General features: G+C 46.4%; 3 protein-coding genes and 1 non-coding gene across 14 annotated transcripts in view; 2 read left to right on the forward strand and 2 right to left on the reverse strand.

Annotated features, from left to right (window-relative positions):
• The first annotated feature begins 187 nt into the window (after positions 1–187).
• RPAIN (RPA interacting protein) lies at positions 188–13,033 on the forward strand. 10 transcript variants are annotated; one of them, XR_009211154.1, is made up of 7 exons: positions 188–428; positions 1,499–1,669; positions 3,279–3,339; positions 6,757–6,820; positions 8,239–8,379; positions 12,701–12,792; positions 12,905–13,033. XR_009211154.1 is itself a non-coding variant. In XM_032138388.2 (7 exons), exons 1-7 carry the CDS (start codon positions 348–350, stop codon positions 12,728–12,730), a joined length of 660 nt encoding a protein of 219 aa, XP_031994279.1. In that variant the 5' UTR covers positions 289–347; the 3' UTR covers positions 12,731–12,876. The 10 variants fall into 10 exon arrangements, 8 of the variants coding, with proteins under 8 accessions (XP_058287698.1, XP_031994279.1, XP_031994281.1 ...); XM_032138388.2 differs by lacking the exon at positions 12,905–13,033 and adding an exon at positions 6,496–6,607 and having other exon boundaries at positions 289–428; positions 12,701–12,876; XM_058431716.1 differs by lacking the exons at positions 188–428; positions 12,905–13,033 and adding exons at positions 569–847; positions 6,496–6,607 and having other exon boundaries at positions 12,701–12,876.
• Positions 12,791–20,069, reverse strand: C1QBP (complement C1q binding protein). Its single transcript, XM_032138387.2, has 6 exons — positions 19,756–20,069; positions 19,034–19,184; positions 15,801–15,894; positions 13,835–13,930; positions 13,459–13,581; positions 12,791–13,328 (listed from the first exon to the last, which is right to left on the reverse strand). Exons 1-6 carry the CDS (start codon positions 19,985–19,987, stop codon positions 13,179–13,181), a joined length of 846 nt encoding a protein of 281 aa, XP_031994278.1. The 5' UTR covers positions 19,988–20,069; the 3' UTR covers positions 12,791–13,178.
• Positions 20,070–21,829: 1,760 nt separating this feature from the next.
• DHX33 (DEAH-box helicase 33) overlaps positions 21,830–26,144 on the reverse strand; it is a 28,636-nt gene continuing 24,321 nt past the window's right edge. The window contains exon 12 of one of the 2 annotated variants that reach the window (XM_032138392.2): positions 21,830–25,398. In XM_032138392.2, the coding sequence (XP_031994283.1) occupies positions 25,090–25,398 (309 nt within the window). In that variant the 3' untranslated portion in view covers positions 21,830–25,089. The remainder of the gene's footprint in view (positions 25,399–26,144) is intronic. The other variant, XM_032138393.2, reaches the window with a different exon arrangement.
• Positions 23,941–24,002, forward strand: LOC116459501 (U7 small nuclear RNA). Its single transcript, XR_004245556.1, has one exon. It is a non-coding gene; the product is annotated as a U7 small nuclear RNA (small nuclear RNA).

The following is a 26,144-nucleotide window of genomic DNA, read 5'->3' on the forward strand; positions in this document are numbered from 1 at the left end:
GGGGCGGGACGAGAAGTCAACAGAACGGTGGTGCTGCTGGAAATCTAGCACCTGGGGAGAGCCTGAGACTTGTGTATCTAATTGCCTATTGGACACCTCCATCTGGGTAAACCCAGGCATCCAGAACTTTCCCTCAAGACTTACCTCCCTCAGTGCAGGTTGGGCTGGCCTCACACATTTCGCTTGGATGCCTAAATCTCTCTCCTCGTGGGGCCGGTCGGTAAGACAACACTTCCCAGAATACCCTGCGATCCATTCGCCGTCAGCACCCGGAAACTACAACTCCCAGGGGTCTGTGCGCGCCGCCACGGGAGGGGCCTTGCGGCGTTGTCTCGCGCGAAAAGGAGATGGCGGAGTCGTTGAGGTCTCCACGCCGCTCCCTGTACAAACTGGTGGGCTCGCCGCCTTGGAAAGAGGCTTTCCGGCAGGTGGGTGTGGGGTTTGCGCACCCGGCAACCGGTGCGCAAGATCGTCCCGGCGACCGCCGTCTTCCCTGCCTTCGCCTTAGCCCTGCTCCGTGGAGCAGGTGCCGGAGCGGGCCTGGTCTGGTCAAACCCAGGCCTCCTGACTGTAGACTGTGAGATTAGCCCGGGTCGGTCAAGTCCTAGAAAGCCTTGTTTTTGGATTCGATTTTGTTTTGAATTTAAAGTGTGGTCATGACATCACCGTTTGCACCTCTGCAATAACACTACCTACTGTTGCTGCGGAGGTGGCCACCGAGAGAGGCACTTTATCTACGTTCGTCTTGTGAGATAGAGATGATTTCTATTCTAGAGAGTAGTAAACTGAGGCTTAGAAGAGCGCTCCACCTCAGTTCTGGCCTCTTCTGAACACAGTGTGGTTGCTAGTAAGTAATGCCCGAGAAAGTAACCCGACCCAAGAAAGACAGCAGATATAGCAGAGTTTCTCAGCCTTGACAGTGGACATTTTGAGGGAGATATTTATATGTTGTGGAGGGCTGTTTAAGCCACATCTCGGGCCTCTACCCACTAGATGCTAATAGTCCTATAACTAGAATTGTGACAACCATAAATGTCTCCAAGCATTGCCAAATGTTGGAGTTGAGAAACGCTGAGTTCAGAAACGCTGAAAACCTGAGTTCAGAAACGCTGCTGTGCAGGAAGGCCGTTACCCAGCCATGTCTAGAGTAGCAAGAATTTGGAAGGAATATAAATGTTCTGTAATAGGACATTGGTTGCTGAGCTATTATGCACACGACCATTAAGGAAACTGGCAAGCTAGAATAAAAAATATGGTTCTATGTAAATACACGCATAAAGCATTGTAATTTTATGTATCTCTACAGAGGAATATGCAAAAGTAACACTAGTTAGTATTATCATTGAAATTTTGTGTCTATAAACTTTCTTTAATGTTTTCTCAACTAATGTAAGAGTGTTTTTTAAAAATAGAAATGCTTTTTTGTTTCCCCCTAATTGCTAGGGAAATTCCCCTAGCAATTTCCCCTAAAAAAATAGAAATTGTTCTTTTTTCCCAGAGATGCCTGGAGAGAATGAGAAACAGCCGGGACAGGCTCCTAAACAGGTACCGCCAGGCCGGAAGCAGTGGGCCAGGGAATGCTCAGAGCAGCTTTCTAGTGCAAGAGGTGATGGAAGAAGAGTGGAATGCTTTGCACTCAGTGGAGAATTGTCCAGAAGACTTGGCTCAGGTCAGGCTGGGCTATGTGTTTTCAGGGAGGGGGACTGCACCACCAAGAACAGCTTGTGTCCTCTTCTACTTGTTTCCTCGAGTCCTCTAAACCCACCATTCCCCTACGTCCATTTATAATTCAACAGCCTTTACCCCAGGCTTTTCTACCCTTAATGTTAGACTTGTCTAGATGAAATGTTCTGAAATACCAGGTGGTAGACCTGCTCATCACTGCAACATCATCGTTTATGAAACTAAAAAGAAAGAAATTTCTTTTTTTTTTTTTTTTTTTGAGACGGAGTCTCGCTCTGTCGCCCAGGCTGGAGTGCAGTGGCGCAATCTCGGCTCACTGCAAGCTCCGACTCCCAGGTTCACACCATTCTCCTGCCTCAGCCTCTCCGAGTAGCTGGGACTACAGGCGCCCGCCACCACGCCCGGCTAATTTTTTTTGTATTTTTAATAGAGACGGGGTTTCACCGTGGTCTCGATCTCCTGACCTCGTGATCCACCCGCCTCGGCCTCCCAAAGTGCTGGGATTACAAGCGTGAGCCACCGCCCCCGGCAAAGAAAGAAATTTCATTTCTTGCCTCCACCCTTGGAAATTATGATTCAGTAAGCATAGGCTAGGAATCTCTTTCTCTCCCTCTCTCTCTCTCTCTTTTTTTTTTTCTGTCTTGCTCTATCGCCCAGGCTGGAGTACAGTGGCAAGATCTCAGCTCACTGCAACCTCCACCTCCTGGTTTCAAACGATTCTTCTGCCTCAGCCTCCCAAGTAGCTGGGATTACAGATGTGTACCACCATGTCTGGCTAATTTTTTTCCTGTTTTAGCAGGGATGGGGTTTCACCACGTTGGCCAGGCTGGTCTTGAACGCCTGACCTCTAGTGATCTGCCCATGTCAGGAATCTCTTTCTAAAAAGGTCTCCAGAAACTTTCAGATTCTAATCTCAGCCAGCGTTGGGAGCCATGTGTGGAAAGGAAAACCATTTATAGTGTGTCAGGAAGAGCACTGGATTCGAAGTTAGGAGTTCCAGAATTCAAATCCTGATTTGGCTATTGACTGTTAACTTCAGTCTGCCTCTTTGAGGTTTAGTTTTCACATTTATAAAATGAGAAGATAATGTTTTCAGCATTGTAAGGAGTATGTAAGAAAATGTGGGCAACTGTTTGAAACCATCAACGCACTGTGTAATAATGATGCATTATTCAGTGGCTTTTGTGTGTCCTACAATACACCAATGTTTGCCTTATATCACCACAACTAGTACTCACAGTAACCCTCTTAGACAGATTTTATTCCCACTTTACAGAGGCCAAAACTGAGATTTGCAGAGACTAGGAACTTTTCCTATGGTTACATAGCCTTGGAAGAATATGTACCTGACTGCTACCCTATATCGTCTCTCCAAAATTGGGTGCCATTATTTTGTCACTGGGTAGTTGGATCATTTATTGATGACTTGTCAGTATGACAGCATTACCCCACTGTCAGCCTATTCTGCAGGAGGACTGGACTGATTTTGTCTGGTAAATCTGGGTTCTTCAAGCCAGCCTCCAAGTATGAATCATTGTGGGGCTTGGTTGGTGATTAATACTTCAAACTTCTGATGCCTCCCCTTTGTCTTCCAGTTAGAGGAGCTGATAGACATGGCTGTGCTGGAGGAAATTCAACAGGAGCTGATCAACCAAGGTAACCCCTAGTAGTAGTCCTTCCTTACCTGTATTTAGCTACTCGAATGCTGTGACGTTTCCTCCAATCAGGATTAGTTTATAAGTCCCCTTTGTCTACCTCCATCAGTCAAGTGTCCAAAAGGCTCCTTTTGTACTCTGACATCTTGGCTGTCTAGCTTCTCAATAATAAGGGTCTCCAGGGTGCTAGGCTTTGTGCTAAGAACTTCTCATTTAATGATGCTGTTTTCTCCATGTGACTGCCCTGTAAGGTAGTAGTATTAGAACAGAAGGTGGTTCTCATGCAGGTCATACAGCTAGTAAGTGGAGGAGATGGGAAGCAAAATCAGTTGTGTGAATCCAGTTCCCATGTTTCTCCTACCATCCTGCCTCTCTATTAATGGGTTAATAGTTCACTGAGGGTGGTGGCTTATGCCTGTAATCCCAGCATTTTGAGAGGCTGAGGCAGGAGTATTGCTTGAGGCCAGTTCAAGACCGGCATGGGCAACATAACAAGACCCTGTCTCTACAAAAGTAAAAAATAAAAAAATTAGCTCTGTGTGGTAGCACATACTTGTAGCCTCCCTCAGCCAGAGGGCTTAGGCAGGAGGATCACTTGAACCCAAGAATTTAAGGTACAGTGAGCTATAATTGTACCACCTCACTCCAGCCTGGCTGACAGAGGGAGACCCTGTCACTTAAAAAAAAAAAAAAAAAGTAAACCTGCCATTTTACAGGATACGTGATAGTGCATGGTCTGATCCCTTGCCCTGTTCATTTTAAGTGCCACATTCTCTATTAACTCCCCAGGGCCTGTGAGCATCCACTCCTTGAGGGAGGTGTCCATAGCATGGTGTAGAGAGCATAATTTTGTACCTTATATAGTTAAGTCATTTATTCCATGTAGCCCTGATTTGATGAGGCCTTGTTTGGTTTTTATTTTTGTTTTTGTTTTGAGACGGGGTCTCTGCCCAGGCTGGAATGCAGCGGCGTGATTACGGCCCACTGCAGCCTTGACCTCCTGGGCTTAAGCGATCTTCCCACCTCAGCCTTCTGAATAGCTGAGATCATAGGCGTGTGCCACCACCCCTGGCTAATTTTTTTTTATTAATTTTTTTTTTTTTTTTAGCTAAAGATGATAAAAACAAGACAAAAAATTATTTTATTTATGTATTTTTTTTTGAGGTAGGTTCTTGCTCTGTTGCCCAGGCTGGAGTGCAGTGATGTAATCATGGCTCACTGTGGCTTCATCCTCCTAGGCTCAGCCAATCCTCTCATCTCAGCCTCCCGAGTAGCTGGGACCGCAGGTGTGCACCACCATACTGAGCTAATTTTTTGATTTTTTTGTAGAGACAGGGTCTCACTATGTTGCCCAGGCTGGTCTCGAACTCCTCCCTCGTCCCAAGTGATCCCCCCACCTCAGCCTCCCAAAGTTTTGAGATTACAGGCATGAGCCAAAATGCCTAGCCTAATTTTTTTTATTTTTTGTAGAGACAGGGTCTCACTATGTTGCCTAGGCTGGTCTCAAACACCTGGACTCAAACCATCCTCCTACTTCAGCCTCCCAAAGTGTTGGGATTACAGACATGAGGCATGACCCCCCCAGCCGTAGGCTTCATTTTTATGACCTGTAAAACGGAGATAATACCCTATAAATTTGTTGTAAGGCTTAAATAACGTGCATACAAGACTTAGTGCATCGACTGGCATATAGAGAGCTTTCAATAATCAACAGCTATTATTATGGTGAGGCAAGAGCACAAACTCTTGAGTCATACCTCTAAGATTCACTTGGCTTTACTTTTGTGTGGCACCGACCAAAGCACTTAATTTCCCTGTGCCTCAGTTTCTTCACCTATGAAATAAGGATAATAATAGTGAAGAAGTTAATATATGTAAGGGATTTAAAATAGCATTTGACACATAAGTGCCATGCAAGTGTTAGTTGTTAATGACTGTTGCTGTTGACTCTGGTTAGACTGTAAATTCCTTAAGTTATCATCTCTTTTATTGATTTTCCCTTCCCCCCACCTACAAAACCTGTCGTAGTGGTGAAGCATAAGCCTCACCAAATGTTTATTTTGGGGCATATTTAACTAATAAGTCTGAAGTGACAAGGATTTACTGTGTTGTGCTGTACTCAGCCATAAGGAACATTCTAAAGCAGAAGTTGGCAGACTTTTTGTGAAGAGCCAGATAGCAAATACTTTAGACTTCACAGACCACGTGGTCTCTAGCACAATTTCTCAACTCTGCAGTTCTAGTGGAAAAGCAGTTATAGACACTACATAAACAAATAAGCGTGACTGTAGTTTTTTGACCCCTTCCCTAATGTCTAGACTGTGAGCTCAACAATGACAGTCTTTTTCATCTTTGTGCCCCTGTGACTAGCACATACTAGGTACTGTTGTATGTTTGCTGAATGAATGAGTACACAGATTCTGAACAACACAGATTCCAAGTATGTGGACATACTTGGAAAACAGATCTCTTTTGACTTAGCAGGGTCGTCCTGGCATCAGAAATCAGTTCTCTCTCTCTTTTTTTTTTTTTTTTTTTTTTTTTGACACAGAGTCTCACTCTGTCACTCAGGCTGGAGTGCAGTGGCGCAATCTCGGCTCACTGCAACCTCCGCCTCCCGGGTTCAAGTGATTCTCCTGCCTCAGCCTCCCGAGTAGCTGAGATTATAGATGCCACATGCCTGGCTAATTTTTTGTGTTTTTTAGTAGAAATGGGTTTCACCATGTTGGCCAGGCTGGTTTCAAACTCCTGACCTCAAGTGATCTGCCTGCCTCAGCCTCCCAAAGTGTTGGGATTACAGGTGTGAGCCACCGTGCCCGGCCAGCAATCAGTTCTGTTTGTCAACTTTCTTTAGTTGCCTGTGGGACCCTGACATTCTGTATCTGTGCTCCTATGGCCTCTGGAGATGTGTGTGAAAATTGTCTCCTTGGCCCTTAGCCTACTTCACCTCTTGTGCTCACAAAAAGGGGACAGAGAGGAGGGTGAGGGATCCAGCAAGATGAAGCCAGCCTGAGAGAGCATAAAAACCAGTGATTGGTATTGTGGTCTTGCCCAAATCTTTCCTTTGTGTGAAGGAAGCCTTTGACAGTGAAGCTTAGAATTAAATACAGGGCCAGCTGAAGCATGGTGAAGCACTCCAACTGCCTTTGCCTTGCAGAGCAGTCCATCATCAGCGAGTATGAGAAGAGCTTGCAGTTTGATGAAAAGTGTCTCAGCATCATGCTGGCTGAGTGGGAGGCAAACCCACTCATCTGTCCTGTATGTACAAAGTAAGAGTTTTTAAAACCTTTTCAGCATTATTTGTTCCCATTCCCCACTCCAAGGTGAGTGGAATCTCCCCCCAGATTTGTTGCCTGAAAAGGTTTGGAGATCCAGGTCTGGTGGCCATGATGCTCTGGGATCCTAATTCTGCTTCCAGGTACAACCTGAGAATCACAGGCGGTGTGGTGGTGTGTCAGTGTGGCCTGTCCATCCCATCTCATGTGAGTGTTCCACGCACAGATTTCATGATACTTCTTCCCACGCGGATCTAGTTTCTTGAAGATCCTCCAGCGCTGACTTGGAGCCCATTGTGCATATTTCTTCCCAGTTTTATGTTCAGTGGTGTCACATTGGTAGCTTCAAATCAGCCATGATGAGAATATCTATGGCATGAAAATTGGCAAACAGTACACATCAGAGCCTTTAGGGCCCTGGAGAGCCGCCACCGCTTAAGGTTTTTATGGAGACCTAAGCTTGGGATTGGAAATGCCTGTATCTGACGTTTCATAAAAATTTTCTATATATGAAGACATACGTAATTCAGAATTTAAGCTTCAGTAATTTTTTTTTTTTTTTTTTTTTTTGAGATGGAGTCTCACTCTGTCGCCCAGGCTGGACAGTGATTTTGGCTCACTGCAACCTCTGCCTTGCGGGTTCAAGTCATTCTCCTGCCTCAGCCTCCCAAGTAGCTGGGATTACAGGTGACTGCCACCATGCCCAGCTAATTTTTTTTTTATTTTTAGTAGAGATGGGGTTTCACCATCTTGGCCAGGCTGGTCTCGAACTCCTGACTTCGTGATCCACCCACTTCAGCCTTCCAAAGTGCTGGGATTACAGGTGTGAGCCACTGCGCCCGGCCTTCAGTAATCTTAAAATACAGAAAAAGCCCTTTTATCTGGCATGACGGGGACTGCAAGTTTGCCAGTTAATTGAGCGATTGGTTAAAGAGGCAAATTATAAAAATAAAATGTTTTATGGTAAGTTTCAAACACATAAATTTATTTGCCAGCCTTTGAGTGGGGCCCTGCTGATTGGAGAGCTGAGTCACCTGTTTTATTTTTTATTTTATTTGAGACAGAGTCTCACTGTCTGGAGTGCAGAGTCTCACTGCACTCATCTCAGTGCAGCTCATCTTTTTGGTGAGAGTCTCAGTGCAGCTCATCTTTTTGTTTCCTAAACTTTCCACTTATTATTATAAAAATAAAACTTCATTATTATTCCCTTGTATCATTGATTTACATAATAAGTAATTAGCGTTACTGAGTTACAGTAGCAAGTTCAAGTAACCCAAGCAGACCTGGGAGCATATACTGCTAGTTGTTGGTAAGGATGCACTCAGCTGGTGGGGGCAGAGGCAGAGGGAGGCTGGAAAGTAGCCTACAATCTCTGAGTGTTCTTCCTGCCATGAGTGGCCATCAGTGTGTTTGACAGCAGAAGTTGAGGGCATTGGTTAATCTGGAGACGCAGTTAAATGGAGATGGGTTAAGAGGTCTTGGTACAGTCATGGGCCCAAGAGTGTCTTTAAGGCTCAAGCCATCACAGTGAGCCACAGTTATATTGGTTGGCATGAGGAATGAGGATTTTCCATCTGTTGGCTATCAAGTCACTGAGATGAGGTTGAACTTTTTTTATTTTGTAGTCTTCTGAGTTGACAGAGCAGAAGCTTCGTGCCTGTTTAGAGGGTAGTATAAATGAGCACAGTGCACATTGTCCCCACACACCTGAATTTTCAGTCACTGGAGGAACAGAAGAAAAGTCCAGTCTTCTCATGAGCTGTCTGGTAAGCCTCTCCTGGGACCCAGTCTGTGGTAAGAGGAACCTGTGGTTGGTTTTATTCCCACTTTGATAGAAATAATGACCTAGAAACAGGTAAATGTTTAAAGCAGTTTATTATCTGAGGAATTTACTCGCATGGAAAAGTGAAGGTAACAAGTCATTTCGACTCAAAGGCCAGTCAGAAAGAAGGGAAGAGGCAGCATAGGATCATGGCAAGAGGATTGGTCTGGGAGTTAGGACGCCTGGCTCCACACCTGCTCTTCTTAGATCAGTAGTAGTGGTTTTGGATTCAGCTGGTCATTTCATAGTCATAAGACCCAGATAGGCCATGTTGGCACCACTTTTGCAGAAGGAAACAGGGCAGAAGCATAGCAGGGCAGCATTAGGTTTGTCTGTCAGTGGAGTTTTTACAGAGGTCCAAGGGCTAGTCGCTAGCCTGAGTGACAACTGAGGTGTGAGGCCAGGAACACAAGTGGGTAAGGGAACCACCTGTCTTAGAAGCATGCCATAGGAACCAATATCTCTCATAATCCATGTCATCTCCATATATGTGTATGTATATATGTACATGTGTATATATATCACACAAACACACATAAAACCAAATGATATATATTATTATTGCTTTTAGATCCCAGGCAGGGGGAGCCTTGGGATTAGGAGCACACCATACTTCAGGAAGTTCATAGCCATGACCTTCTACTGGGAATTTAGAATTCCTTCATGGCCCTGTCATTCCAAATGCAGTTAACCTACAGAGGTCATTTTTATTATAAGCAGCCTTGCCTAGTAACAGCCATTTCACCTTTATCAAGTTTCTTCCATAGGTATTCTACTCATTCATTAAAAAAAACAATGAATTGAGGACTCATTAACATTGAGAAATACACATCTCTCACAGAGCTCAAGCCTTGGGTTGGTAATAAGAGAACAGAATAAACAGGCAGTACCCTGGAGAGCTGTACAAGGAGGGCTTATGGGAGTTCAGAGGAGGGTGATCTCCTTTATGGTGACACCTTCCTGGAGGAGGCATTTAACTTGGCCTTGAAGCATGGAACCGATTTGGACAGACATGGAGATCTGGTGAGTTGTGGGGGTAGAGCTTAAGTGGAAGATCCCCACATAGAAGAACAAGGCAGAGAAGCAGGAAACTGGAGTGTATACAAAGAGCATCTTGTTCTACTTAGCTGGAGCATTAGGTTCATGAGGGAGAGGATAGTTCCCATTAGGAATAGGAAACAGATTCAGAGAAGTGATGTAATCTGGCCAAAATTTTACTACTAATAAGCGATAGAGCTGGTGTTAGACCCCAGGTCTTTGTGGTTCCAGTGCCCCTGCTGTTTCCTGCTCCAGGCTCTGGCCTTGGTGGAAGGATGCCATTTTCCATCAGCTTGTATGGAAAGAGACACAGCAGGTGAAGTTTAAGTAAAACCCCTCACTACTTCCTGTTCACTACAGGCACATGTTCCCTTCCGTTCCAGCTATCCAGCACTGGTAGCAGATGCTCAAATATGTAGTGCTTTCAGGCCTCTGTGCTGTTGTTCATGCTGCACATGAGTCTGAACGACTCCCACTACATTTAAGGATCATTTGTACAAATATTTATCGAGCACTACAATATGTACTTCATTCAGCCTGATTCCTCACAAGGAATTGGCCAGTCTCAGCTGGCCACGGTGGCTCACGCCTGTAATCCCAGCACTTTGGGAGGCCGAGGTGGGCAGATCACCTGAGGTCAGGAGTTCAAGACCAGCCTGGCCAACATGGTGAAACCCCATTTTTACTAAAAATACAAAACTTAGCTGGGCATGGTGGTGGGTGCCTGTAATCTCAGCTACTCGGGAGGCTGGGGCAGGAGAATTGTTTGAACCCGGGAGGCGGAGGTTGCAGTGAGCTGAGATGGTGCTGTTGCACACCAACCTGGGCAACAGAGTGAGATTCTGTCTCAAAAACAGAATTGGTGGCCGAGTGCGGTGGCTCAGGCCTGTAATCCCCACACTTTGGGAGGCTGAGGCAGTCGGATTATCTGAGGTCAGGAGTTCAAGACCAGCCTGGCCAATATGATGAAACCCTGTCTCTACTAAAAATACAAAAAAATTAGGCGTGGTGGCACACACCTGTAATCCCAGCTACTCGCGAGGCTGAGGCAGGAGAATCGCTTGAACCTAGGAAGCGGAGGTTGCAGTGAGCGGAGATTACGCCACTGCTCTCCAGCCTGGGCAACAAGAGCGAAACTCCATCTCAAAAACAAACAAACAAAAAAAGAATTGGCCAGCCTGAGAAGTCCATTCCTTTGGAGTTTGTGTTACCATTCTCAATAAACCTAATAAGGGCTGGCAGAGGGGAACTGGCCAGTCTCTGCTTGGGCTTCCACCGTACCTCATGTCATGTCACCTGTAACAGTGTTGCAGTTACCTGCTCATGTCTTTGTCCTTGAGGGCAAGGCCCATATTTATTTTTATTTCCAGTGCTTGGCATATATTAATAAATAGATGCTTAATATGTTTGTACAAATGAGTTAAGGTGGAGGGAGGTGAGTTGAGGCAGCACAGGTCAGCTGGCTTTGGCTTCTGTCTTCTTAGTAAGGTGAACAGTGAGTCATCCACACAGATTATAATGGTAGCAGAGCTGGAGTCTACAGCTCCTTGAGTATGAAAGTCCCCTTGAGTGTGAAAGACCAAATGCTGGTGGGGGGATGAGAAGGGGAATTAAAGGGTAAGTGGAAGATTGCCTAATTGCCAAGTGTACAGCTTCAGCTCAGCATGTAATTGTTATGGACCCCAGTTATCCACTCACCTAACCGTCAGTGCCCTGTGGCTCAGAGCAGCAGTGAAGCTAAGTGGGAGGTGAGGTTTGGAAGGTGAGTGCTGTGCAGCAGTCTTGGAGATCATAGTTGACAGTGCCGGCTCTGGGGTGGGCAGGGAGACCATTGTTAGGTAAGTGAGGGGAGGCGGGGGTCACAGCAAACATGAGAAACACAGCCAGGCGCTGTGGTTCACACCTGTAATCCCAGCATTTAGGAAGGCTGAGGTGGGAGGATCACTGGAGGCCAGGAATTCAAGATCAGCCTGGGCAACATGGTGAAACCCCATCTCTACTAAAAATACAGAAATTAGCTGGATGTGGTGGCTCGCACCTGTACTCCCAGCTACTTGGAAGGCGGAAGTGGGAGGGCTTGAGCTCAGGAGGCGGAGGTTGCAGTGAGCTGAGATGGCGCCATTGCACTCCAGGGTGGGTGACAGCGAGATTGTGCTTCAAAAACAAACAAACAGGAGGGGGAAAAGACAGAATTGTATTCTGTAGGTCCTGAGTTCAACATTTGGGAAGGTAGACATTTGGAATGCTCTAGTTCCACTAGACCTTTGGTTTTCACTTAAGGGGGAATCAAGGACCATTGTGTCAGAATCCAGTGAGGTCAGGATGTAGGGAAGCTCAGGACAGATGGCTGAGGATGTGTTGGAAGATAGGGGTGGGTTACAGAAGATGGCACTATATTACAAGACTAGGAATATTTCAGATGTGACGGTGCTCAGGTGGTGGTCATGGGATGGAATATGCTAAACCGCCTATTAGCAGAGTTATAGTATCTTTTAGAGAAAGCCAAATATATTACCTGTGGAAGTGGTAAGAAACACGAGTAACCCATTTATGCCTACTGTTTCATTATTGGAACGCTAGGCCTGTGGGAATTATTGATCCCTTACTGCTCGAGGTCATCGCCAAGGTCTGATTTTTCACACAGAAAAATTTGCAACCTCTGGCATAAATGGGTTAAGGACAGACTGGATTCCTAAGCATAGTGGAGGGGCTGAGCCACCAAGGAATTGGGAGCCAGTTTTACACCCAGGTGCTTACTGATCATATTACAGATCAAGGGGAAGACATGTTTTCTGCCCGTACTGATCATGCATGGTTTGTACCTCCCCTGTGATACATACCTGCTTCAATCTTGTGTAGATTTGGAGTCTCATCTTCCTGCTGGGCTCCAAAAGCTCCAAGCTATCAAGTTTGAGTATCTTTCTGGTCCGTGGTTTCCTGATGGTGAGGATATTTGATTAGTTCATCTACAGGATTTGATCTTAGCTTAAAGACTGTTGATGCTGATGGTTCCCAGGGCAGTTGTTTGAAGGCTGCAGGACAGAGGTTCAGCAAAGCCAGAGGCGCGGTCATCATGACAAACTACGCTACTGAACTAATTGAAACTGGACTCAGGAGACCTCATCTAATGTGTAGAATTCTCATTGATTACAACTTTTAACTATGTATCAGATACCTTTCATGACTAGAATACAATTTAAGCTAATTCTTTTCCTGTTTAAACCTAGGCCTGTGATACTTTGACTGTGATCCTCTAGAGCCAGCTTGGACTCACATCATTCTACAGGGTTGAGACAACTCATTCCATCTGAGAAGCCTTGTACATACAAGCCTTTTATTTATAACAACTTATTTTGTATTGAAACTTTTAAACAATACTGAAGAAAAAAAAACTTTTCCGACATCTCTGTTTTTGGTCTTTTGTGATGCAGGTTGAAGGGGGAGGAACAGAAAAAGACAAACTGCCTTGGAGGAGATAAACCAATTTTATGTCTATCATGTTATACAAAAATCTAGAAATAATAGATTTGTACAGAAAAAATGATAATAAATGAGAGCGCAAAACATATAATTTAAATTTGGTATTTTTCCCCCATGATATTAGGATGATAATCATTTCAAAGCACGTCTGGCTTCAGAGTAGGATTTGTTCACTGGCCAAAGCCTGCCATGAAACTAAATTATGGCTTTCAGCGTCTGTCTGCTCTACTGGCTCCTGACAAAACTCTTGAGGTCTTCAAGAAAAGTAATGTACTCCTGGTGCTCCAGGGCTGTGCTGAGCTCCACCAACTCATCTGCAAAAGTGTTGTCCACTCCTCGGTCCGCAAGGAAATCCATTAGGTGGTCATATAAGGCCTGCAAAGAACAACATTTACTAGTTAAAAAAAAAAATCTGTAATGAACATTAAAATGCTTCTTTGTCCCCTTGAACTAGGACCCTTTCTTCCAAGACCCAAAAGGTTCCCCAATCTTATCAAGCACTCACCCAGTCCAAGGAATCTGTGTTGAGTGTATAATTAGTATCCTTCCATTCAGACTCGCCAGTGGACTGAAAGCTAACTTCCCTGATAGAGAAGATGTCACTCTCAGCCTCGTCTTCTTGTCCAACCTAAGAAACAGTATTTGGGGTAACTGAAGGGTTCTCCAGAACAAGCTAGACTCATGGGAAGAAAGGGGGCCACTGACAGCATGAAACTCATCAGGTTTTAACCTTCTTCCCTCACTCCCCACCCCTCTCCCCCTGCTGGGCTGGTCTAAGCTAGAAAGTGTTTAAATTTCTGCTAAAATAGGGACAGGAAGTTCCCAAGGGACACACTGTGTTCCCCAGGGGTGCCAAGGGGCTAGCACTCCATCCTGCATACCTCATCCTCTGGATAATGACAGTCCAACACAAGGGCCTTCTTGCCATCATTCTTTATAACTTCAACCACGAAATTGGGAGTTGATGTCAGTTCAGGCTGGGGAAACAAGAAGTCAGTACATGCCACTGCTGGAAGGAGATGGATGCCTGGATCAAGGATCTCTGTTCAGAGTGCCTGATGGCCACCACTATTAGGATATTATGCAGCCATTTTAATGGTCTTATGCCATACTATTCCCAAATGAAGAGCTTGATCTAACTTCTGTTTGCACCCTGCTTGCTTAAATAACACACTGGGTTTTCAATTAAGAAATCTGGATACCAGCCTCAGCTATGTGCCAATTAACTGAGTTTCTATCAGTCCCTTAACATTCCAAGCCTTTTCCTCCACCCGTACACTGCAAAGCTTTCCTGAAGTTTCAAGATCTCTTTCCAGCTTGACTGTTCCAGGAGTCTTCATAAGCGACTAGGGTCAAAGGCTGGGGAACCTGGCCATCCTCATGGCTGAGTAACAGCAGCAGCTTTTCCTCTGATGCGGAGCTCTGGGAGCAGACTGGGTCCAATGTCAGGGAGATGCTAGTTGGGGTGGCTGGAAAGCAGCACACCGGAGAGCTGCACCGTCCACACCACGTCATGACCCAATGCTGGACTGACGGCTCTTGGGCAGAAGGTCTAGGGACTCTGGCCCTCATACTGGCTGGTTACTAGGCTGGGCACAGCACTTCCTGAAATGTTTGAAGAGTAGGCATGATCCAGTTAAAGTCTCTTATGCCCCTGTCATTCTCTCTTTTTTTTTTTTTGAGACAGAGTCTTGCTGTGTCGCCAGGCTGGAGTGCAGTGGTGTGATCTCAGCTCACCGCAACCTCTGCCTCCTGGGTTCAAGCGATTCTCCTGCCTCAGCTCCTGAGTAGATGGGACTACAGGCGCCCGCCACCACGCCCAACTAATTTTTGTATTTTTAGTAGAGATGGGGTTTCACCATGTTGGCCAGGATGGTCTCGATCTCTTGACCTCGTGATCTGCCCATCTCAGCCTCCCAAAGTGCTGGGATTACAGGTGTGAGCCACCACACCTGGCCTGCCCCTGGCATTCTTATCTTGGTGAAATGGCTGTTGTGTATTACCAGCTTGTGATTGTTATGTTAGGAACATTCCTCACATACAAACACACCAAATGATAACCTCCAATATAAAAAATCTCCCCATAGGCCGGGTGCGGTGGTTTACGCCTGTAATCTCAGCACTTTGGGAAGCCGAGGCGGCTGTAACACCTGAGGTCAGGAGTTTGAGGCCAGCCTGGCAAACATGGTAAAACCCTGCCTCTACTAAAAATACAAAAATTAACCAGGTATGGTGGCACACATCTGTAATCCCAGCTACTCGGGGGGCTGAGGTAGGGGCATCGCTGGAACGTGGGAGGTGGAAGCTGCAGTGAGCAGAGATCGTGCCACTGCACTCCAGCCTGGGCAATGGAGCGAGACTCTGTCTCAAAAACAACAACAACAAAAAACTCCCTATCATGGGAAAGGCTGAGACCATTTAATTTCCTTTCCATTAAGAGAACACTGCCAAACTGAGCCTGAGCAGGCAGACGGCAACATATTCGGCCCCTGGGAAAAGGAAGAGGACCATAGTACTGTTAAAGCTGGCCAGAAACCACTGACTCCTCCTGTCTCAGCCTCCTGCATAGCTGGAACCACAATCATGTACCACCACGCCCGGCTAATTTTTTTTTTTTAAACTTCTGTAGAGACAGGGTCTTGCCATGTTACTCAGGCTGGTCCTCGTGGCCTCAAGAGATCTTTCCACCTTGCCCTCCCTAAGTGCTGGGATTATAGGCGTGAGCCATGCGACTGGCCTTACAGGAATTTTTTTTTTTTGAAAGAGCAAAGAAAAATGCTCCTCCTCTAAGCCCCAGGGACAGCCTGTCAGAACTGAGGTAAAAGCTGATTATAGTGTTAAGCTTACCTCCTGTTCTTCAACCTTCTGCCCTTGCGAGGGTTCCTCCTCACCATCAAATGTTGGTGGGATGCTGTTGTTAATGTTGAAAGTGACAGTGATTCTAAAACAGCAAGAGAAAACAGACAAGGCATGGTTTTAACTGAGCAGGTTAACACACAAACACAGAAGTCTGCTACAGTTAAAAAGGGGTATTGAAACAATGTCTCTATCCCAGCTGGCTGAATTATATGCAGAACTTCAAACTAGGCTGGGTGTCTACATCCAATCCTGAGTGACTCGGCAGGTCTGAAGTGTGCCTACCATGTACCAGCTGCTAGAAGCCAAAGCTGGCCTCATTTTATCTCAGCCAAACAAGTCATGCATGGGTTACTCCCAACAGGGCCAGTACCCCAGGGCTCACTGCCATGTGCTGACTGGGCATCTCATGGCCACAGCCAGGTGACACTGCCCACCCTGGTCTTTCCAGGGAACCCTTGGTGAAAGTAAGGACCTGAGAGGCTGGTGAGATGGAACAGAAGCCCCTTTAAGAGACTTTCCCCATCAGAAAATGTGCCCTGCAAGGAAAGGAAGAAGGAGCAATGGAGGGTTGCCTCTGCTAAACACCGAGCGCAGCCCTGGACCCGGGAAGGGGATGCCTCACAAAGAACAAAGGCTGCAGTAGACAGTCATCCCTTAGAGTACCTGTGGGAAGTTTTACAATCACAAAGCAGGCCAGCGACACCAACTAGTGACAATTTTAAGGTGCAAGAATCCACACCTGACAAATCATGTTCCAAAGTTTGAGTCAAAATTCACGGGACATAAGGTTTAGAACCAGAACTGCTGGGCTATGCAACTCTGGCAGGCACCATTCCATACAAGAGTACATGAAAGCTGGGCGCAGTGGCTCACGCCTGTAATCTCAGCACTTTGGGAGGCCGAGGTGGGCGGATCACGAGGTCAAGAGATCAAGACCATCCTGGCCAACACGGTGAAACCCCGTCTCTACTAAAAATACAAAAAAAAAAAAAAAAAAAAAAAAAAAATTAGCCGAGCGTGGTGGTGTGCACCTGTAATACCAGCTACTCAGGAGGCTGAGGCAGGAGAACTGCTTGAACCCGAGAGGTGGAGGTTGCAGTGAGCCAAGATTGTGCCACTGCACTCCAGCCTGGGCGACAAGAGCGAAACTCTGTCTCAGAAAAAAAAAAAAAAAAGAGTACATGAAGTGCCGCTCCTCCACTTGTGCTAACTAGCTGCTTTGCCAGGAAGCCACCTTTCCATGGCAACAGAGGCAGTCTGAGATTGACAAAATCTGTCTAATTCCAACTGTGCTGACCAAGCTGAGCTCCTGGGCACAGAAATGGAATGATGTTCATCAGTGCATTATTTTTAATGGCCCCCACATAGCTATGAAAACCTTGCGCAAATGGTTTTTAGGTGAGATTACAGGAGACACAATTGACCTGTGTAGGGCAAAAACACACTATGCAACAGGCAAGAGAATCAGGACCCTACTGCACACCATATTCAAAATGAATCACAGACCTAAACTAAGAGCTAAAACTAGAAAACTCTTTGAGAAAATTAAAGCATACATCTTCACAACCTTGGGTTAGGCAGTGGTTTCTCAGACGTGACACTGAAAAAACACAAGTTGCACTTGGTGAATTAGAAGCAAAGTAAAACAAAGCACAAGCGACCAAAAAAATAGGTAAACTGAACTTCCTCAAAATTAAAAACTTTTCTGTCACAGGACATTACCAAGAAAGTGAAAAGAAAACCCACAAGAGGGGAAACAGTACTTGCAAATCATTAATTTGGTAAGATAATTGTACCCAGAAAAACTAACTCTTACAACCCAACAATTAAAAAGGCAAATAGGCCGGGCAGGGTGGCTCACACCTGACATCCTAGCACTTTGGGAGGCTGAGGCGGGCGGATCACGAGGTCAGGAGTTTGAGACCAGCCTGGCCAACATGGTGAAACCCTGTCTCTACTAAAAATACAAAAATTAACCGGACGCACGCCTGTAATCCCAGCTACTCAGGAGGCTGAGGCAGGAGAACTGTCAGAACCTGGGAAGAGGTTGCAGTGAGCCAAGATCGCACCACCGCACTCCATCCTGGGTGACAGAGCAAGACTCCGTGGGGTGGGGGGGAAGCTACAAATTGTATGACTCCATTTATATGAAATGTCCAAAAGAGGCAATCCATAGAGAAAGTAGCTTAGGGATTACCTGGGGTGGCTAGAGGGAGGAATAATGAGTGACTGCTAATAGGTATTGTTTGGGGATGACAACAGTGTTCTAGAATTAGGTAATGATAACCGATGCATAATTCTGTGAGGACTAAGAACCACTTAATAAACTTCAATAAATGAGTAAATTGTATGCCATCTAAACTAAATCTCATGAAAGCTGTGATTTAAAAAAAGAATTATATACACATCATAAGGTCAATTATGAAGGAAATTCAATTTATTTATTTATTATTGAGATGCAGTCTTGCTCTGTTGCCCAGGCTGGAGCGCAGGAGCGCGATCTCGACTCACTGCAGCCTCCACCTCCCAGGTTCAAGCGATTCCCCTGCCTCAGCCTCCTGAGTAGCTGGGACTACAGGCACATGCCACCATACCCGGTTAATTTTTAATAGAGACAGGATTTTAGTGTTAGCCAGGATTTTCTCCTGACCTCATGATCTGCCCGTCCCAAAGTGCTGGGATTATGGGCTTGAGCCACCGTGCCCAGCCTCAATTTAAAAATCTGGAAGATGCCAAATGTTTATCTGTGTAATGAGATTATGGATGACTATAATGCAACAAAGTGTAAACACTTCAACAGTTTAGGAGATGGTGGTGGAGCTCACTTAGGTCACAAACTCCCCGCCTCTGATGGCAGCCCTTACTACAGTGTAACCCCATCCTGTTACATGTAAGTTACATATTTTTCATTTTCACCCATGCTAAACATTAGAGGGCAGTGTCCTATTTTATCAGGGCTGTAAATCAGAGATCAAACCGATTCTGTCAGTACTTTTTTGTGCTACATTTTTGTCTCCTTAGTAACCAGCCCGCAGCAAATTTGTGTTCAGTGAATGGACTGCCTGGGGCTTATGAAGTTGTCCAAATGAATCCTTCACTCTCTTGAAAACCATTTATCAAAGTATCCACACCTGAACTCAAAGCTCTTCTGGGGATGATCCAGGACGGGTCCTGCAAGGTTAAGGGAGTTGCTGCCCTGGGATCCCCAGACCAGTACTTACTTTTCCCCGGCAACTTTCCGCACTAATTTCGCTTCTGTCCCATTCAGTTCCAGCTCCCAGCCTCCAGACATCTTAGGGAGGGTTTTATGCTTCTGGATTTTTCTTTCCTCCTTAATTTCATCACTCAGGAAATCGACAAAAGCTCTGTCTCCTAGAAAAGAAATTCAGATACATAAAAAGGAAAGCCAGTTAGTCTAAAACATAAAACTATTACCCAGGTTACTGTAGCCAGAAACCTGGACTGTTTCTAATCTCTCTGCTATTACGGTTACTCTAGAAGCCTAAGTTTCCTTATCTGTAAAAATACCATACTATTAGTAGGAAGCTGAGCCTGATTGTGGAAAAATGATTTCCAACAATGAACGCATTACCACTTTCCGCTATAAAGCAGGAGAATTTCCAATCTTCTTCCACTTGCCAAACGATATAACTATGCTATTTTCAACCACGACCATGGGCCTTCCCAAAGGTCCACTTTCGATAGAATAAGACTAAGGATAAAGGTACCCTCTAGTATTTAATTTTATTCAACCCCTACCAACAGAAAATGAAACTGGTGGATAGGGGAGGTGGGGGAAACATGATCATACTTGGGTTTAACCCTCTGGTTGCCGATCAATGGAAAAATCTCCCAGACCTCAGAGGTCGGTTGCAGGCCCCACTCCTGGTCTACGTTTTCCCTCTGTGGAATGCAAACCACACCCCCGGCCCGGAAACCCCACCTTCGGTGTGCAGCGAGCCGCAGCCACAGCCACAGGCGCAGGGTCCGCGAGGCCGCAGGAGGCCCGGCCGCCGCTCGGAACCTGCGCGCACGCTGAGCAGCCCGAAGGGCCGGGAGCACAGGCGGGACGCCGGCTGCAGGAGCTGCCGGAAAGGCGAGGCGGGCGCGGCAGCGCGGAGGCCGGCAACGGAGGAGCCCAGCACACGGGGCACGCAGCGCAGCAGAGGCAGCATCGCGGAAACGACTGCGAACACGTGCGGACGCAAAGGACAACCCAGGCCTAGGAGCCCCGCGACCTAGCCCGCCGCCGGAAGTCCCGCCCCTGCCCCGAAGCGCTTCCCGCGCCGGCGCTCTGAAGACCTAAGGCCAGAGGGTGGAATCGCGCCCTCTGCTGGAGACCTCCGGTGCAGCCCGGGAAGCCTCGAATCCGGATTCCGGCGCTTTCTTGCTGCGCTGGCCTGAGTCCGCTGTCCGAAGCTGTTTAATTCTCTCTAGTGGCCGCTTACCCACTTTCCACCTACTGTTCTCAAAGCACGCCAGGCTTTTGGGCTGCGTGGAATGCACTCTTGTCTCCCGCCAGCTCTCACCAGACCCTTCCACGGTCATTTTCCTCTAGGAGGCTGTGATGTTATGATATATATATTTATTTGTTTTCATCCACAGTTCCTGGGTCGTAACTCCCATAGCCCTTGTTACAATGTTCTGTGATAATGTTGGGTGTGTTAGGCCTCAGGAAACAGACTCTGTCTCCCCTTATTCTGCCCTCCTTTTACCTGGCCCAAAGCAGGACTCTAATCTCCTCCCACATTTCTAATTATGGGTCTTAAGTCCCTTCCCAGAGAAGGTCCCACCCTATATCCTGGGGGAAGGGATGCTGATGTCCAGAAGCTTCCTTAAAAACCCAAGAGGAGAGGGTTTGCAGACCCTCTGATAGCTGAATACGTGGAGGTTCCTGGAGGGTGGTGGCCCAGGGTAGGCAAGGAACCTCGGAGCTTCTTCCCCATTCCACACCCTGCTCATCTCATCTGTATCCTTGGTCATATCCTTTATATGAAACGGGTGAATGTGTTTCCCTGAGTTCTGTGAGCTGCTCCAGGGAGTTAATATAACCCAAAGAGGTGGGTCGTGGGAACCCCAACTTGAAGCGCGTTGGTCGGAAGTTTCGGAGGCCCAGACTTGCCATTGCTGTCTGAAGGTGGGGGCGGTCTTGGGGACTGAGCCCTCAACCTATGGGATCTGATACTATCTCCAGGTAGATACTGTTGGGATTGAATTGGAGGACACCCAGCTGGTGTCTGCTGCTTAGTGTGGAGGGAAAAAACCCAAACCTTTGGTCACAGAAGTCCTCTGTGTTGATTGTTGTGAGAGCAAAGGAAAGTCTGAGGGTTTTCCTGAAAGAGGCCTTCCTAGAACCTCTTTTCCACCGGCTGGGAACTCAGTGCGCACCCAGCCCATATGCTTCATTCTCTTTTCAACAGGAACCTCCTGGCATTGCTGCTTTAACCAGGTTAAACCCAACCAGACTGGGACATCTTCAAGGGCAGGATCCATGATTAATTTCTGTGACCTTCCCTCTCTGCACCTCCAACCTTGCATCCAAGTTCTAATGGAACATCATTTTTCTGGGGACAAGAAGCCAGCTTATATCATTTAGATAAGTCCAGAAGCTTCCATAAAAACCCGAGGACAGGGTTTGGAGAGCCTCTGATAGCTGAATACATGGAGGTTCCTGGAGGGTGGTGGCCCAGGGAAGGCATGGAAGCTCGGAGCTTCTTCCCCATTCCCCACCCTGCTCATCTCCTTATCTGTATCCTTGGTCATATCTTTTGTATGAAACCGGTAAGTGTGTTTCCCTGAGTTCTGTGAGTTGCTCCAGTAAATTAATATAACCCAAAGACGGGGTTCAGATTTAGATTAAGAATCAACAATCCTACCTTCCCAGGATATACAGGACATATAAGCTACTAAGAAGGTATGTCTTACTAACTCATGATAAGACTAACACTTAATATTTTCTAAATAATTTTCTATGAATAACGGAAAAGAGACCCAAGAAACAAGCCATACAAATTATATACAAGATTCATTTTTAATGGATTTGATCGTTGGGTGCAAATTTGAGCATTATTTACAAGAGCTTTCTGTAGAGTTATTTCTGTTCAAAGAAAACCAGACTCTCAAAATACAACATAAGCCTGAACCTACTTGATTTTTTTTCTCCCTCTAGTTGCCAAGGAATATCGTATCTCAGATGCATGGCCTACTATCACACTGGTCTTTAAAGAAAAAAAGAATGCATGGCCACAGTTCCAGGCAGTTCCTGGTGGCTGGATTTAGTGGATTTATATATGACAGTACAGTACATCATCAGTTTCACCCACAGGGCAAAACTTGCCTCCATGCAGGCATCTCTTTACAACTGGCAGCAATGCAGCATTAAGGGTTTTTAGCCAGGACCTGCTGTTTGCAGTCCTGCCCCTTGTAGTGTTACTCTGGGTGTTGCACACTCCATGATTACTAGAAGACAGACACCTGAGGCATGCAGTCTGCTTGGAGTGCATCTATTTACATGAAGCTGCTCATGGGAGCTGGTGACTCTTCCAGATATGGGTTTCATAGGTTGGCAAAGAGGTATCACACCATCAGAGATTTTACCAATTGAAAAAGAGTAGCTGAAGATGATATTGCAATGTTATTGTGAAACATTTAACTTTCTTAAGTTTAAAGTGTACTATCCCCTGCAGCTCAATATAAACAACGATGTATTTCTTTGTAGCAATATGTGGAGTCAGAATGAGTTTTCCAATCTGATTAAATCCCTGAGCAGCTATGTTAAAAGTTAACTTTTTTAAAAAGCCCAATAAAAAACTAAATACTGTATTAAAACTCTACCACAATGTTACAGTGATAAACATATTTCTGTACAGAAACATTAAAGCTACTTAGAAGCTGTTTACATCCTTTGCCTCTTAGAAAAAATATATACATTTCTGGAAACTGTTCAGGTACTTAAGCTGGACATAAATTACCCCAAGTTTTTTCTTTTTCTTTTTTTTTCTGAGACAGTCTCGCACTGTCGGCCAGGCTGGAATGCAGTGGCGTGATCTTGGCTCACTGCAAACTCTGCCTCCCAAGTTCAAGCAATTCTTGTGCCTCAGCCTCCTGGGTAGCTAGGATTACAGGTGTGTACCATGACGCCCAGCTAAGTTTTGTATTTTTAGTAGAGACGGGGTTTTGCCATGTTGGCCAGGCTGGTCTTGAACTTCTCAAGCAATCCACCCACCTCGGCCTCCCATCCCAGTGCTGGGATTACAGGCATGAGGTGATCCGCCCGCCTCGGCCTCCCAAAGTGCTGGGATTACAGGTGTGAGCCACTGCACCTGGCCACCCCCCAATTTTTTTTTTTTTACCAGCACTATGAATGATTTATTAAAAATGCAATACTTTTTCTTACCAAGTAGGACTAAACATCCTAATCCCCTACTGAAAAAAAAAACAAACAAACTGGAAAACTTTTCAGAAAGTCAGCAATGGTAACAAGTCAGTAAGTGGAAGAACTGGTTCAAAGTTTAAAAATTCCGTAAGATAAGGTATATAGGAGCTGTCAGATCTTATTTCGTCCATGTATAACCATTTCTGACAGCCCTAAATACTAGCTGAGAGCTTGACTGCACAGGACCACGGCTAGCGTTGGAAATAAAGACTGAGCCGGACTTGACATACACAACTCCGGACAGATGGGACCCTGGAATGGGGCTGCTCCGCCAGGCCACAGCTTCCAGAAAGAGACCGTCCATGATCTCTGAAGAGCCTCTTGGGCAGTTTGGCCCCTGGTTATAACTATGATTCATTCATTAAGAAATGACAAAACACCCCACAGATGTGTTTGGACCAAGTAAGCACAATAAAAGAGCTAAATCTCGGCTTCTTCTAGGGCAAAACATTATCTGGGGAAAGATTACTTGCTTCTGATAATTAAATAGCTAAGAGGAACTGTTAGTGCCTTTTCTCTGCCCAGAATATCAGAACAGGAAGAGACTGTGGAGATCCTCCAATTCCCTCTGACAATGAGGGTTAGAGAGAGGTGCCTATAGCAGTTAGAAAGCAGCAAAGCCAGATTGTCCCGAAGTCCCCACGAAGAAGGAAAAACTATCATAGAAAATTAATAAGATGCAAGAATAAGTGTTACAGCTCTAGCTCTTTTAGAATTTGTCCAGCAGGTCTTCCAGACTTCACTGAACCGCCCCCGCCCGCCGCCCACACACCAAAAAAGATACAAGAATGTAAGCGCAGATGTGGTGTGGTATCTGGCATAAGCCAGTGTTCTCTGGGTTCTAGGTACCCCTCTCCCTCCCCCACCCCCACCACCTCTGACCAGGGGTCTGCCCAAAAAGAAACAGCTGAAATGGTACGCAGAGTCACCCCTCATGCCCACATGTTCACTGGTGCCCAGTTAGAGGGAAAAATGGCAACTGTGTATGTGGGAGTCATCTACACACACAAAACACTGAAAGGTCAGTTTCCCATGTCTACACGTGACAGGATTTAGAAGGTACAAATCAACCTTCACCCAGGAAGCTTACATGTCTCCTGAAAGCACTGACAGGGTCACGCACCGAGGACCAGGAGGCTCCTTTACTGGTCTCTGCTTGGAGACAGACACAGAGCGGCCCACCCTGAGACACAAGCTTTCAGTAGGGATCGCCATCCCAGGAGGTACGAGATAACAGCACCTCCCTCTGGAAACTTCTACAGAAGTCTGTTGTGTTTTCTATTTTAAAACTGCATACAGAGAGAGAGACACTAAACAAGAACCAAGGGCAACATCCAAGCTCCGCAACCTCCTGTGGCCCTTCCAGAAAATCTCCCTCAGTCACAAGAACTTGGGATGTTGCTGTACTTAATTCACATCATGTGGAAAGCAGTAACTTTCAGCCTAACGGCTCCCAACTCATTGTACGTGTGTCGTGCTCCAGGCATAGTTCTGGGTACTTTCCATTCCTTTTCTCTAAACTTTACGAACCCAATTTTATAAGGATTATTATCATTACTCCCATTTGGCAGATGAGAAAACTGAGGCTCGGGTGTTAATTAAGTCAAAGTCACCCAGTAAGAACCAAAAGCATAATTTTGAAGTTTCCAGGTACGAATGATATGTCCATGTCTATATGGTTCAGTCCCAGGAGTTGAGCAAAGATGCTTTCACGCTCCTGGAAGTCAGGCACCTTCAGCTGATTCCAAGGCTTCTCTAAGCGCCAACCTGGAAGCCTGCTGTGAGGACAACCATAGTCCAAGCTCCCAGGGACCAGCAATTCTGGTGGCATCCTGGGGCGGCTCAGTTTCTGGCGGTTCTCAGCTTCCTCCTAAAGTACTCAGGGGCAGCCTCGTAAAGCCACTCTGCATCCACAACACAGAGGTCCCGCATGTAGCACTTGTTAGTGTAGAGCAGCTCAGTGTACACGACGCAGGCCGGCTTGCAGTGGAAGAGGACAGACGAGGGGTGGATGGCCACCGGCTGGTGGGTGTCCGTGGTGGCATAGGTGCCGTCTGGCTGAAGCTCAGCGGTGCTCATGAAGAGGCTGTGAGCCAGGCAGCGGCGGACACTCTCCATGTCTCCTCGGGATGACGCGATTGGCATTGACATCTGTTTCGGGAGAAAGCGAGGAATGGAGCCGACCCCACACGTAAACACTGGTCAGCACTACACAGTGTGTTGGGGCAACAGGACCCATTGGGGCAAATGCAGCCCACATTGTGAGCCTAACAAAGTGGATTCTGACATTCGGAGGTGGTCATCAAGGGTCAGCGAGGTCAGGGGAAGAAGGCCCAGCTGGAGGACAGACCAGAAACAGGGAAAACTACTGCCTGTAAAGGCAGGGCTGGGAGGGAGGTGCTCACATTAGCCACCAGACCACAGGCAGGTTGGGTGACCCACCCCTCACCTAAATTCCATCAGGACAGCCCAGAAAGGAAAGGCCCTTCCCTCTCGCTTTGACTATCTCACCATCTCCTCACTCCGATTCACCTTACACGCTGCTGCCAAGCTAATCTACCTAAAGCACAACTCAAATCACTCTTCATCCACTCAAATACCTTCAACAATGTCTCTATTGCTCCTTGCAAAACAATGCAAACTTCCCATGGTGAAGCCACGAAGGAGCCACCCTGAGCCGCTCGCCTGTCTTTCCTCTCACCGCTCTTTTTCTTTCTTTTTTTTTTTTTTTTGAGGCTGAGTCTCTCTCTGTCACCCAGGCTGGAGTGTAATGGCATGATCTCAGCTCACGGCAACCTCCACCTCCCAGGTTCAAGCTATTCTCCTGCCTTAGCCTCCCAAGTAGCTGGGATTACAGGCGCCTGCCACCACGCCTGGCTAATTTTTGTATTTTTAGT

This window comes from Hylobates moloch, unplaced genomic scaffold, assembly GCF_009828535.3.
Source record: "Hylobates moloch isolate HMO894 unplaced genomic scaffold, HMol_V3 SCAFFOLD_19, whole genome shotgun sequence".
In the NCBI taxonomy this organism is placed as follows: domain Eukaryota; kingdom Metazoa; phylum Chordata; class Mammalia; order Primates; family Hylobatidae; genus Hylobates; species Hylobates moloch.

What these genes read in the sequence shown, in the direction of transcription:
- RPAIN (XM_058431715.1), top strand. Translation starts at nt 188, where the DNA reads ATGCCTAAATCTCTCTCCTCGTGGGGCCGGTCGGTAAGACAACACTTC. An exon ending in GGAAAGAGGCTTTCCGGCAG is followed by an intron (nt 429 to 1,498) that starts GTGGGTGTGGGG and finishes CTTTTTTCCCAG; the next exon opens with AGATGCCTGGAGAGAATGAG. An exon ending in ACAGGAGCTGATCAACCAAG is followed by an intron (nt 3,340 to 6,756) that starts GTAACCCCTAGT and finishes TTCTGCTTCCAG; the next exon opens with GTACAACCTGAGAATCACAG.
- C1QBP (XM_032138387.2), bottom strand. Translation starts at nt 19,987, where the DNA reads ATGCTGCCTCTGCTGCGCTGCGTGCCCCGTGTGCTGGGCTCCTCCGTT. An exon ending in AGAAGGTTGAAGAACAGGAG is followed by an intron (nt 13,931 to 15,800) that starts GTAAGCTTAACA and finishes TTGTTTCCCCAG; the next exon opens with CCTGAACTGACATCAACTCC. An exon ending in GTCATTATCCAGAGGATGAG is followed by an intron (nt 13,582 to 13,834) that starts GTATGCAGGATG and finishes ACTGTTTCTTAG; the next exon opens with GTTGGACAAGAAGACGAGGC.